At 43.9% G+C, this 12111-nt stretch overlaps 1 protein-coding gene across 1 annotated transcript in view; it reads right to left on the reverse strand.

The window, feature by feature from the left end:
• FYB2 (FYN binding protein 2) overlaps window positions 1–12111 on the reverse strand; it is a 95553-nt gene that overhangs the window by 37882 nt on the left and 45560 nt on the right. Inside the window, 4 exon segments of the mRNA XM_060119321.1 lie at window positions 1146–1305; window positions 4596–4698; window positions 8825–8856; window positions 11121–11155. Coding sequence (XP_059975304.1) covers window positions 1146–1305; window positions 4596–4698; window positions 8825–8856; window positions 11121–11155 — 330 coding nt within the window.

Raw genomic sequence — 12111 nt, forward strand, 5'->3', positions numbered from 1 at the left:
CAGACTTTATAGGGCCTGAGTCCATCTTATGATTGCAATGTATTCTCATCACTCTGATTATAGCACATTATGAAATGTTTGCCATGGCTTATTGGGCTGGAGTAGGCATCTGTTTTGCCTACCCAGTATCTACTGTTTTTTCATGATAACAGCTTTTTAATTTTCCTTGGGAAATCCTTCAATCTGAAATGATACCATTTGGGTAGAACTAATTCTACCTTCAGCTCCAGATGTGAATTTATGACACTAGCTGGGTCAATCAGAGCATCCTATCCCACATTCATGATAACTGGATAGGGGTTGGCATGTGACACAATCAAGCCAACAAGACTCAAATCTGGGCCTTTTCTTGAAACTGTTGAGAGGATAACCACTTCTAGTTTTCTTCTGGGGTTCCTAAGAGGACAGATAGTGCGTAAGCCTGTCACTGCTAGATGCCATCTTGCCTCCACAAGGGTAGAGTCTGCTTGAAAATGGAGACAAGAGGGAGGGGAGCAAAGCCAGGAATAGAAAAAGTAATACTGAGTCCTTGTGATACTGTTTGTGTCCCTGGGTCCAGCCATGCCCAAACCTTCTGCTAGGTGAGCCTCCTTTTCCTCTTTTGCTTAACACACTATGATTTGACTACTTGCAATCAAGAGTCTTGACTCACATGAAAGTAAAATGTGACTTGAATAAAGTCAAAGAATAATATCATACTATGTCATCAGTGTGTCAATGTCTTGGGTCTACAAATAACAATAGGAACCGGTACATACAAAAAGAAATCAGCAACATTTGCTGAGTACCTATTACGTAACATATGTCAGATTTGGTCCTCACCAAACCCCAGTTTGATCTATATTATGATCCCCCCCCCCTTTTTATGATCCCTTTTTATAAATGAGGAAACTGAGGAACATGAAGGAATATAGAGTTACTATGTTACATGGCTAATAAGTAGGAGCGCCTAGATTTGAACGCAGGCCTTCTACTTCTAAATCCAGTGCTTTTTTCACTCTTGCACAGCTGCCTCGCTCAGGCAAGTGACTTTGTATATAACAGATGCTCAGTAAATATTTATAAGAGAAATTAAAATTTTGGTCACACACAGCTTTAAAATAATTCGATAATAGTGAAGAGAACCAGGAAGAAACACAACTCACGGTGGCCATCGGAGTGTCTGGCCAGCTTGGGGTCCTCGGGGCAGGCCTCTGTCTGGATGACGTCAATCTCAGCGTCCCGCTTCCCGGCCAGTGTGCTCCTCCTACCCCTGTGGACTTTCACCATCTGGGTTTTTCCAGGTGTGTCTTCATAGACACCCACCTAAACACATGCAACAGGGACAGTCTGGCGGGGCTTTGGCTTATCTGTTGGTCTTTTGCTTACCCATGCTGTTCTGTATTCATTCATTCCTCCCAGGTAGCCACTGTTTATTCCTTTATTTAACAGAGTCTTATCTCTCTAAGTTTCACAGGAGCACATATAATGTCTTTTTTTGCCCTCTGAACAGCCAGTGAATGCCTGGCACAGAGGCAGGCCCATAGGACACAGTCAGGATATAATGGAGCTCTGACCACAGGATAGGCTTTTGATATATTTTATCTTACTTACTCTTCATGACACCCCATTCAAAAAATATCATGATTCCTTTTTTTTTTTTTTTTTTTTTTTTTTTTGCGGTATGCGGGCCTCTCACTGTTGTGGCCTCCCCCGTTGCGGAGCACAGGCTCCGGACGCGCAGGCTCCGGATGCGCAGGCCCAGCGGCCATGGCTCACGGGCCCAGCCGCTCCGCGGCATATGGGATCCTCCCAGACCGGGGCACGAACCCGTATCCCCTGCATCGGCAGGCGGACTCCCAACCACTTGCGCCACCAGGGAGGCCCCATGATTCCTTTTGATAAAGAATTTAGAAAGGTTAAATAACTGACTTCTGGTCTCATAGCTAGTCATCTGCCCAGGCAGGACTGGACCCCAGAGCCCTGTGCTCTTGCCTACCAAAGGATGCTGTGTTCTTTTTGCCTGACATTTCATCTTCCCACCCTCCATTCTACTGTTTCCCCCCGCTTCTTTCCACACTTCCTCCCTCCAGCATCTGTCACACACTTACTGAAGGAAATAACATGCTAAGCCCTGGAGAAAGAGAGAGATGCAACGGGCATAGTGGCTTCCACGCTGGTCATGGAGCAATACATGCAAACAATTAAGGTATATTGTGGTGAATATCATTTACAGCAGGATTGCTCACTGAGGTGGAAATAGGAGGGGCAGGTCAGTTCTTGTGGCTAGGAGACAGGGTGGGGAAGACTTCAGAAGCAGATTTTATGAAACTATTTTAAAATTTAAGTAAGAGATTGGTTGAAGGGATAAGGAATACCTGGTAGATAAATCAACACAGGCAAAGGGACAGAAGTGTTAGTGTCCTCATAAGGGTGGGACAGAGACTATTGATGAAGGAAGAGTGAAGGGGACAGAGGAGGAAAGACTGGAGGTGAGGCTGAAAAGATCAGCTAGAATGGAGCTGAGTTATGAAGGGTCTTGCACATGAGGCAAAAAGTGTGGGCTTTATCTCCTAGTCTTAGGGAGCTAGGCAGGGGAGAAATCTGATCAGATTCTCATTTCAGAAAGATCTGGATAGATTGGCAGGAAGAGACGCTGGAGGCAGAGGCGAATTGGGACACTTCTGGCCATCCAAGTATTTCATAATTACAAGATGACAATGGAGAGGAGATTACTGTCCGTTCGACTACAAGTGGACACAGGGTTCACTGTGACAATCATCTGAAAGTACTTGCAAAAAGGTAAAATAATGAATAGATACAAGGCATGGAATTTCTTGAGTTCTTGGTGGGATCTGGGCAAACGAAGAGGAAAAGAAGAGGAGGGGCATTCTTTTAAGTCACACAGCCAAGAATGAAATTTTTAAATGGGGAAAAATGACAGGAAAGTAATGATATCCTTCCACAAATGACACAAATATGGTGTTTCACGCAAATATAGTGACCACCGTTCTTCAGCAGAGCCCCTACTGCAGCAGTGCACAGATTCTCTGAGGGCTGTCCTGGGGAATGGTTCCTATAGAGTTAGTTTGAATCACAATGGATTGTATTCCTACTGATGTACCATCTATATTTGATCCCAAAGAGCACTGCCCAGCTAGATGACCCACCACATTTACCTAACACATTCCAAATAACTTAACAATTTCCCAAACTCAAATCCACTCCATGAAAGTAGGACTATGTCCCTTTGGTGGTAACCTGACCCCATCTCTGGCTCTTGGCCAGCACTTGGTCAGCACTGAAAAAGGGCACATCCCTGCTTTTGCCCTTTCATGGTCAGTATCCCTTTCTCTTTCTTTTCTTTTTTGGATGTGGACCATTTTTAAAGTCTTTATTGAATGTGTTACAATATTGCTTCTGTTATGTTTTATGTTTTGGTTTTATGGCTGCGAGGCATGTGGAATCTTAGCTCCCCAACCAGGGATTGAACCCGCACCCCCTGCATTGGAAGGTGAAGTCTTAACCACTAGACTGCCAGGGAGATCCCTCATGGCCAGTATCTTTAATCATGTTCCTCTGCTGCCTTTCTCATATGCTCCTGATGACCCCCTTCCTGATCTCCGGCCTCATCTCCCATTATGGCCTTGCTCCTGCCCTCTGTCCTTGACACACCGTGCTGCTGCACTGGCTCTGGTCCCTGTCTTTTGTTATTAGTGACTTACTTCTTTGAATTATGCCGTTTTGTGACCCTCTGTAAACACCCAACCTGGTCCAGCCCAGCCTCTGGGCCTACACCCCAGTTCAGGCCCACACCACCACCAAGGTGCTTGATTTACCCAAGCCCTGGGTGGAACTGGAACAATTTGATAGGTTGAGATAGGCACATCTCAAACAGGCATCTCAAATGTTTTGAGCCCTGGTAGAGCCCCAGTGGTATTTATTGTTTAAGCCTCTGACCACACGGTTTTGAAGGGGATAGTGTCCATTGGATATGGATACACACATATACAGTGTTTACTATTAACAAACAATGTTAATTAATCCATTAATTAATTAACAACAATGCATTTCATTTTAATGGTAGCTTGTGGCTTACAAAACACCTTCATCTATATTATTTCATTTCATTTTCCCATCACAAATGAGATAGAATCAGGATGGGAGTGGGGATGGTATAATCAGGTGCGGATTATTTATTCTCACTTTACACATGAGACGCCTGAGCTCAGAGACTAACTCCCTGTTCTCATCAGGGCATCAGAGCACAGAACTTAAGGAGCCCTCCCTCCAGGTTCTGCAAGAGCAGGGTGGGCACCTGAGTGACTGTCTCTTTGCATTTTGCCCTCTGGGTACCTTGCTGGACTCATACCCATCTCAGCCCTGCTTATGAGGCCTGCTTCTTGGCTAATAAGTGGAAAATCCAAGGCTAGAGTTCAGGGTTATTGTCCTGTCGATTTCTTTGATAAAACACCCAACACCCACTGCATCTTCTGACTGTCTCTCTGTCTCTCTGGAGAGTTACATGGCTCAGCCTCTAAAATGTCACCCCATGAACTGATCCTATTACATGGCTGACGTGGACTGTTTGGTCTGGAACCCTAGAACACAGATACCTTGGAAAGATAGTCTGAATATAGATCCTTTTCTGTTTTTCGTGGTTCCAATTTGCATGGCTCATTTTCCTTCATTTTTTTATCTTCGGCTTCATGTTTCAGGCTGAAATGTGAAGAGATACCAGGGAAAAAGTGAAGGCGAGAATATTTTGATGATAGCGTGCCCCTAACCACCCCCCCTTTTTTTTTTAAAGATGAGGGGACCAGGATCAAGTCAAACATAGAAAATTTCCCTGAGTTTCTGCCTACTCCAATCAATGCCAGAGTGAATTCCTGCTTAAAATCTCTTAATAACTTCCATTGCCTGATGGATAAAATATCAGTCCCACCGTGATCTGGCCCCCACCTTTCTTTCCAACCCCATCTCCGTCTGCACCTTCTATCCACGTTTATTCTAGTCTACACTCTCCTAATTCCCCAATCCTTCCATCCCATTTTGAGCAACCCTCCCTTCATATTTGCTATTTCCCTTGTCAGTCATGCCTTCCACATCTTACACTGCTGAGAAACACAGTACCCTTGCCAATCTGTCTGAATCAGCTTACCTCTGAGAATCTTTGCTTGATTCTCCCAAGCAGCCATACCCTTTCTTTAATCTGTTCCCCTAACGCTCTATCCCTCTATGTTGTATTAAACTGCAGTGTCTATGGATCTGTTTCTAGTTCCTCCACTTTCCCTTGTCAATTAACTAACAATCAGAGCTCTGTTATTTATCTGTATCCCCAGCACTAATGCTGTGTAACCTGTGGTAGCAAAGTGATCCCCAGCCAGTATTCCTTCATAAGAGGCATGACTGCCATGCACCAGTAATATGGACACCAGCCACAGTGGAAGAGCAGAGGAGGGAGTCAAGGTGGAGAGTTTAGTGAAAAAGCTGGAAGCCGGGACAGAACACTGAGGAGCATCAGCATCCATGTGAGAACTTCTGTTTGTGGCATCAGAGTGAAGTAGGTAGTTCTACAACCACATTTACATGGAAAGCAGAGACAGAAGAGCCCCCAAAGAAAACCAGAGGGCTTCCCTGGTGGCGCAGTGGTTGAGGGTCCACCTGCCGATGCAGGAGACTCGGAATCATGCCCCGGTCCAGGAAGATCCCACATGCCGCGGAGCGGCTGGGTCCGTGAGCCATGGCCGCTGAGCCTGTGCGTCCGGAGCCTGTGCTCTGCAACGGGAGAGGCCACAACAGTGAGAGGCCAGCGTACCACAAAAAAAAAAAGAGAAAAAAAAAGAAAAAGAAAACCAGAAGAGGTGGTCGTGAAGGAAGGAGAAACACCAGGAGAGAGTGCTGTTCCAAAAGACAACGGGAAGAATTTTAAGGAGTTTCACTCATCCATTCATCCAATGACTGATGACTCTTATCCACCATTAAGGCCACTAGTTCTAGACCATATATTAGAACAGGGGCTGTGTAGACAGGGCTGGGTTCCAGCCCCCACTCTGTCTCTTTCCAAAAGCCTAAGATGAACTTTTCTAAAAATCAAATTTTTCCAGAATGGAGATATATATATATATATATATATATATATAAAACTGTCAAATTACATTCAATATTGTGACTCCTAGGAATGCTAGGGGAGAGGAGTACATTACTTCGGCTTTAAAACTCTTTGGTGGTCTCCACCGACCTATAGGATAAGGTCTAAATCTGTGCCATCAAGACAGTGGCCACTGTCCACATGTGGCTATTGAACACTTGAAATGTGTCTGGTCCAAATTGAGCTGTAAGTGGGACTTCCCTGGTAGCACAGTGGTTAAGAATCTGCCTGCCAATGCAGGGGACATGGGTTTGAGCCCTGCTCCGGGAAGATCCCACATGCTGCGGAGCAACTCAGCCTGTGGGTCACAACTACTGAGCCTGAGCTCTAGAGCCCATGAGCCACAACTACTGAAGCCTGCACACCTAGAGCCCGTGCTCCACAACAAGAAAAGCCACCACAATGAGAAGCTCACGCACCGCAACAAAGAGTAGCCCCCGCTGAACGCAACTAGAGAAAGCCCGTGTGCAACAGTGAAGACCCAACGCAGCCAAAAATAAATAAATAAATGTATTTTTTAAAAAATTGAGCTGTAAGTATAAAACATATCTGGATCCTGAAGACTTGGTATGAAAAAAGGGATCTAAAATATTCCATTAGTAACTTTTGTGTTGATTACATGTTGAAATGATAATGTTTGGGATCTATCAGGATAAATAAAATACATTATTAAAATTCATTTCACTTTTTTTTTTTTTGCTTTTTAAAGATGGCTACTAGAAACAAATTAAGTGACATGTGTGGTTTGCATTACATTTCTATTGGACAGGTTTGCTCTGAATTTAATTGGGGAGCGCAGGCCCTCCTGCATCTAGCTCTGCGTACGACCCCGGCCTCGTTCCGGCTGTTCCCACACCGCACTTTGTGCTCAAGCATCATCCAGCTCTTTGTGGATCCCTGTACTGGCCTCACGGTTCAACACAACGTCTTTTCCCCCACTTGTCCTTTGCCTGGGACATGCGTTCTGCCATTTTTACCTGGCCAGTTCCTACATGTTTTCATGATTCAGCTCAGTTGTCACTCTTGAAGGAAGCATGCCTGGTGCTTCACCTCTGTGTTTTCACAGAGGTGAATCACTGCCTTAGCAGTGATTATATGATATTATAATTTCCTACTTACGTGGTCATATTCCCTCCAAGGGACCCCCTCATGCCAACCACTCTGGTCTCCGCTCTCATCTTGCACTAAGCATTAGAGATATATTCTATTCATTTTCGAACCTCAGAGTCTAGCAGTGTCTGAACAGAGAAAAAGCTCAATAAATGTTGAACTAAATAGATAATCATCTGACACATGCCTCCTATGTGCCCAGCACCATGCCAGGTCCTACAAGGTAATTGCAGGGGTCATGAATTTAGGGTCAGGCAAGAACCCAAGGAGAGAGATGAAGCAGGGTTTTCCCCCATGATTCAGCTCGTGTGTTTTTAGCCTCAGCCAGGAAATGTTGATACTTGCTCCTCCAGAGCTCATGGACCATGTTTATTTTAATGCATTAAAAAGATGCAGACATAGAGAATGGACTTGAGGTCATAGAGAGGGGGAAGGGGAGGCTGGGACGAAGTGAGAGAGTGGCATGGACATATATACACTACCAAATGTAAAATAGATAGCTAGTGGGAAGCAGCTGTATCACACAGGGAGATCAGCTCAGTGCTTTGTGACCACCTAGAGGGGTGGAATAGGGAGGGTGGGAGGGAGACGCAAGAGGGAGGAGATATGGGGATATATGTATACGTATAACTGATTCACTCTGTTATAAAGCAGAAACTAACACAACATTGTAAAGTAATTATACTCCAATAAAGATGCTAAAACAAAATTTTAAAAAAAAACCCTCCAGGAAGAGAGAGAGAGAGAGAGATAAAGAGAGAAAGAGAGAGAAGAGAGAAGAGAGAAGAGAGAAGAGAGAAGAGAGAAGAGAGAGAGAGAGAGAGAGAGAGAGAGAGAGAGAGAGAGAGAGAGAGAGAGAGAGCGGACTCTGAAGAGTCAGGTAAAAACACTGTTATGTGCCAAGGCCCTGATCTGGACCAAGAATGAGAAAAATGGGCCCTGCCCACAAGGAGCACACAGACAAGAAGGGGAGGGGAGAGATGAACTGGAATCTTAGCAAACAAACGATATACGTGACATTAGTGCAAACGTGTGTGTGCCTTACAGCAGTACTGCAGGGAAGGGACTGGTTACTTCTCTCTGAGGAGGGGAATTAGGAAGGCTTCTTACAGGAGGGGACATTTGATGGTTAGTAGAAGTTTGCCAGATCATTAAGTTGAGGTGAATGAATTAAATGAGCAAAGGCAAAGAGGCCTGAAACAGCATGGTGCATTTTGGAAACTATAAATTCTTTGGGATCCATGTGATTGTTATATGCCTGTTTGACTGTGTCTCTCCCACTGGGGAACTCCTGAGGGTAGTGGCTAGGTCTCTGTCACTGCTCCAGCCCTAGTGGTTAGCAAATGGCCAGCATGTTGGGGACTCAGCAAGCCTCTGCTGAGTGAGTGCAGTGTGATAGAACGAGATAAACCTGAAAAGCCAGGCAGGACCTCTGAGCACCTTTTCTGCACCAGGCACCTTGAAAGGTGCTAGGGGTGTTGAACCAGGTCAGGCACTGGAAACAGCTGGCCCATTAAGGAAAACCAGTGCAGTGCAGAGTGTCAGCAGCTGACTCACGCTTCTCCTTTTGACGATAAAACTCACCTAAGTTCTTGATGGAGAGAACTCTTCCAAGGCTGAAAGTAAAGAGGAAAATGGTCATTTTCAGAAACCTATCCAAGTCAAACCCCAACCAGGCCAATGTTGTTTGGTTACAGATCATTAGAGACCTGACCGGCCAGTGAGGTCTCAGTACAGAGCAAAGGTAGATGCTGACAACAGAACATTCCATGAACTGCTGCCAGTGTAACTGAAGATCAATCGAAAAGAAAACAGGCATTTCTGAAGTTACGGTGCGTGCCAGTGGGAACGTGTAATTTGACTTAGAAAAATAAACTGTTCTCTGCACACCTTTCCAGGAATGCATCTGTAGAATAAAGAACTTTTAAATCTTATGAGCAAACAGGAATGTGCGATATTTGAGCAATGTTCCAGCGGGCAAAATTCGTACAGGCAAGTGTGCAAGCCATGCTGGGAATTCCCCACTCCTGATCACGTACCGCCTGATCAACATTCAGCTGTCACGTAATCTAGACTTGGTGCCATTAAACTTATGTCCCAATGACCATAACATAGCTCCTCATTTAGTCAGTTGTCACATATCTGATGCCATTCCCTATCTGGATTCTAGCCAAGAACCTGAAGAGAACAGAAAATATCTAAGCATCCAAAATGCTGCCACAAAGTCCAGGCCCAAGAGCTCATATACCCTCCTTTGAGGAGAGCCTCACAGCTTTCATTCAGGGATGACTGGCTCTCATTTTCCATATAATCCTAGCAGATTGGATAGCAGCACTGGTAGAAAGACAAGTCAGACAGACCTTGCTTTGTATCTTTGCTATATTATTTATAGGGTATTTAACCTCTCTGAGCCTTGAGTTCTCATCTGTAAAATGCAAGCAGGGATACCAGCTCACAGGGTGACTGGGACACACACACACACACAGGCACAAGTGCCTGTCCCCAAACAGGGACTTGGTGTGTGCTCGACCACATGAAAGACTCACTGCTGGACACAAGAGGCTGACAGGAGAAGGAAATAATAATTGATATAAATAAGAAAACAACTACAGCAAACAGACCGTAGTGGTTTGGTGTGAGGGCAACTGGCTCTGGACACCTATGAGGGCCCAAGAGCATCTCATAAGAAAAGCATGAACAGTGCCCACTCAGCCCCTTATGTTCCAGGCGACTCCAAGTCATAAAGAAAGGGTGAAATCAGATTCCAGCCACCGAGCTCAAAAACACTGAGATGAACGTAATGTATTTCTGAAGGTTGAAAGATTTAAAAAAACATACTTTCATGCTTTTTATTTTGAGTGAGATAAAATTTGGTCGTTTGGAAAGTTCCCTTGTGCAGAGAAGTTTATTATTTGCTGATATTGCCAGCTAAGTGAAGCATCTTAATGAACTGTTTCTGCTTTCGTTAATAGGAATAATAATCATTTATAGTTTTCTATCTATAAAGTGTATCACAAATGAACAATCCTTTCCAGTAAGCATTAGAACCATGAAGCAGAAAGGTGAAGGACCTCAACTAAATGTACCCAGTGATAAAGGAGTAGTACCTTAACTGTCCTAATGTTAAAACATTAGGTAAGTGCCTACTGTGTGCCATGTGCTGTACTAGGTGCTCATCTACTTTGTCTGGCTTAGTTCTCTCAGCAATTCAGTGAAACAAGTATTGGCCCCTCATTTATTGAGCCTCTACTACTGCAGATTAGGTAACCACAAGGCATATGCTTCCTGCCCTCATGGGGAATGCACCGTTTTACAGAAGACAGCTGTAGCTCAGGAGGTAAAATGCCTGGGATAGATTCCAGCACTTCCTATTAAACTGTTTACCTGAATTTACCTCTTTTCATTCTCACAATGACTTCTGATGGGGATGCTTCTATGACCACTATTTTACACGTGAGGAAAGGGAGGTTCCAGGTCACGCAGACAGGAGCCGGGATCAAAGCCTGTGGTTCTGCTTGGGCCCTAAATCAAGTTGCTAGCACTGTGTCCACCAGAAGCCCAGAAAGTATGCCTTCAGGAGTCTGGTCATTCTCGTGAAAGCACAGGAGCTCTTCTCTCTGAAGGGACAGTTATTAAAGGCCAGTTGGTGCTGGCCAGGAATGGATTAGGACCACCTTCTCCCATCCTAACACATTTTCTGTCTCTGATCTTATAGGGCCTCAGGCTTCAGAATCTTAGCAGCTAGAGTCTGGAAAAGCCCCCCAAATCAGGGGAAAACCCAAAACAAAGACCATTCCTCCCTCATGAAAGAAACTACTTCAGAATCATCTCTGCACACTTGCTTTAGTTATGAAGCTGATAAGAAGAGAAGAAACAATACCTTTTGGAGTTCTTCAATTCTGACTTCATAAGTTGCTAAAATAAACATGAAAAAATTATTTCAAGGCAGTTTCTTAGAGTACCCATTTTTTATACAGTATGCAGGATTAAAGCAATTATAGAAGGTGGCAAATTTCAGTTTTCTCAACCTTCAGATCAATCTGTCTATGGGAGACTTGTCCACGTGGTTTGGGAAATTCTCAGGTCATTGATCATGGTATCATTTCTGGGAGGATTTCTAGGATGGAATGTACAGTCAATTTGTTTCAAAAACATTTGAAACTAGGGAGGGTGGGAGGGAGACGCAAAAGGGAGGGGATATGGGAACATATGTATATGTATAACTGATTAAATTTGTTATAAAGCAAAAAATAAAAAAAAATTTTAAAAATTAAAAAAAAAACATTTGAAACAATTTTCAGTTTCCTTTTTGTTAAGTAGGTTCATACGCTACGATGAAGAGAAAGTGCTGCAATTTAGTGGTAGCAATCAGAAGGCAAATTTGAAAGGAAAGGGAAAGGAAAAAGGCCAACAAAAGTCCAAATCCCACTTCAACAAGTCAAACTCCACAACAAGCCTAAAAGTGTTTGGTTCCATGAGTGTTTTGTTTCCTTAGTACAGCTTGGAAAGAGGAGACTGATCACCAACTAAGCCTCGAATACCTTTTGACTTTTTCCAAAAGTTTCGTGGATTTTATTTAATGACGATGCCAAATTTAACCATTAACAAATACAAGTAGTAGCAAGAATTTGGGTTCACAGCCTAGTCCTGCCACTTCCTACCTGTGGAACTACAGACAAATTACTTCAAACCTTAGATTGCTCATCTGTGAAATGGGGACAACTGGAACCTGCCTTCCAGAGTTCATGGGGAGATTAAAGGAGATGATGTAAGTCACATATACCTAGCAGAACACCAGACGTTGTATAGAAAGTGACGTGTTTTTTGATAAAATTGCTAATTTAATTTTTCTTTGCTTATAAGTTATCTAT

Source organism: Mesoplodon densirostris, chromosome 2 (assembly GCF_025265405.1).
Source record: "Mesoplodon densirostris isolate mMesDen1 chromosome 2, mMesDen1 primary haplotype, whole genome shotgun sequence".
Taxonomy (NCBI): Eukaryota; Metazoa; Chordata; class Mammalia; order Artiodactyla; family Ziphiidae; genus Mesoplodon; species Mesoplodon densirostris.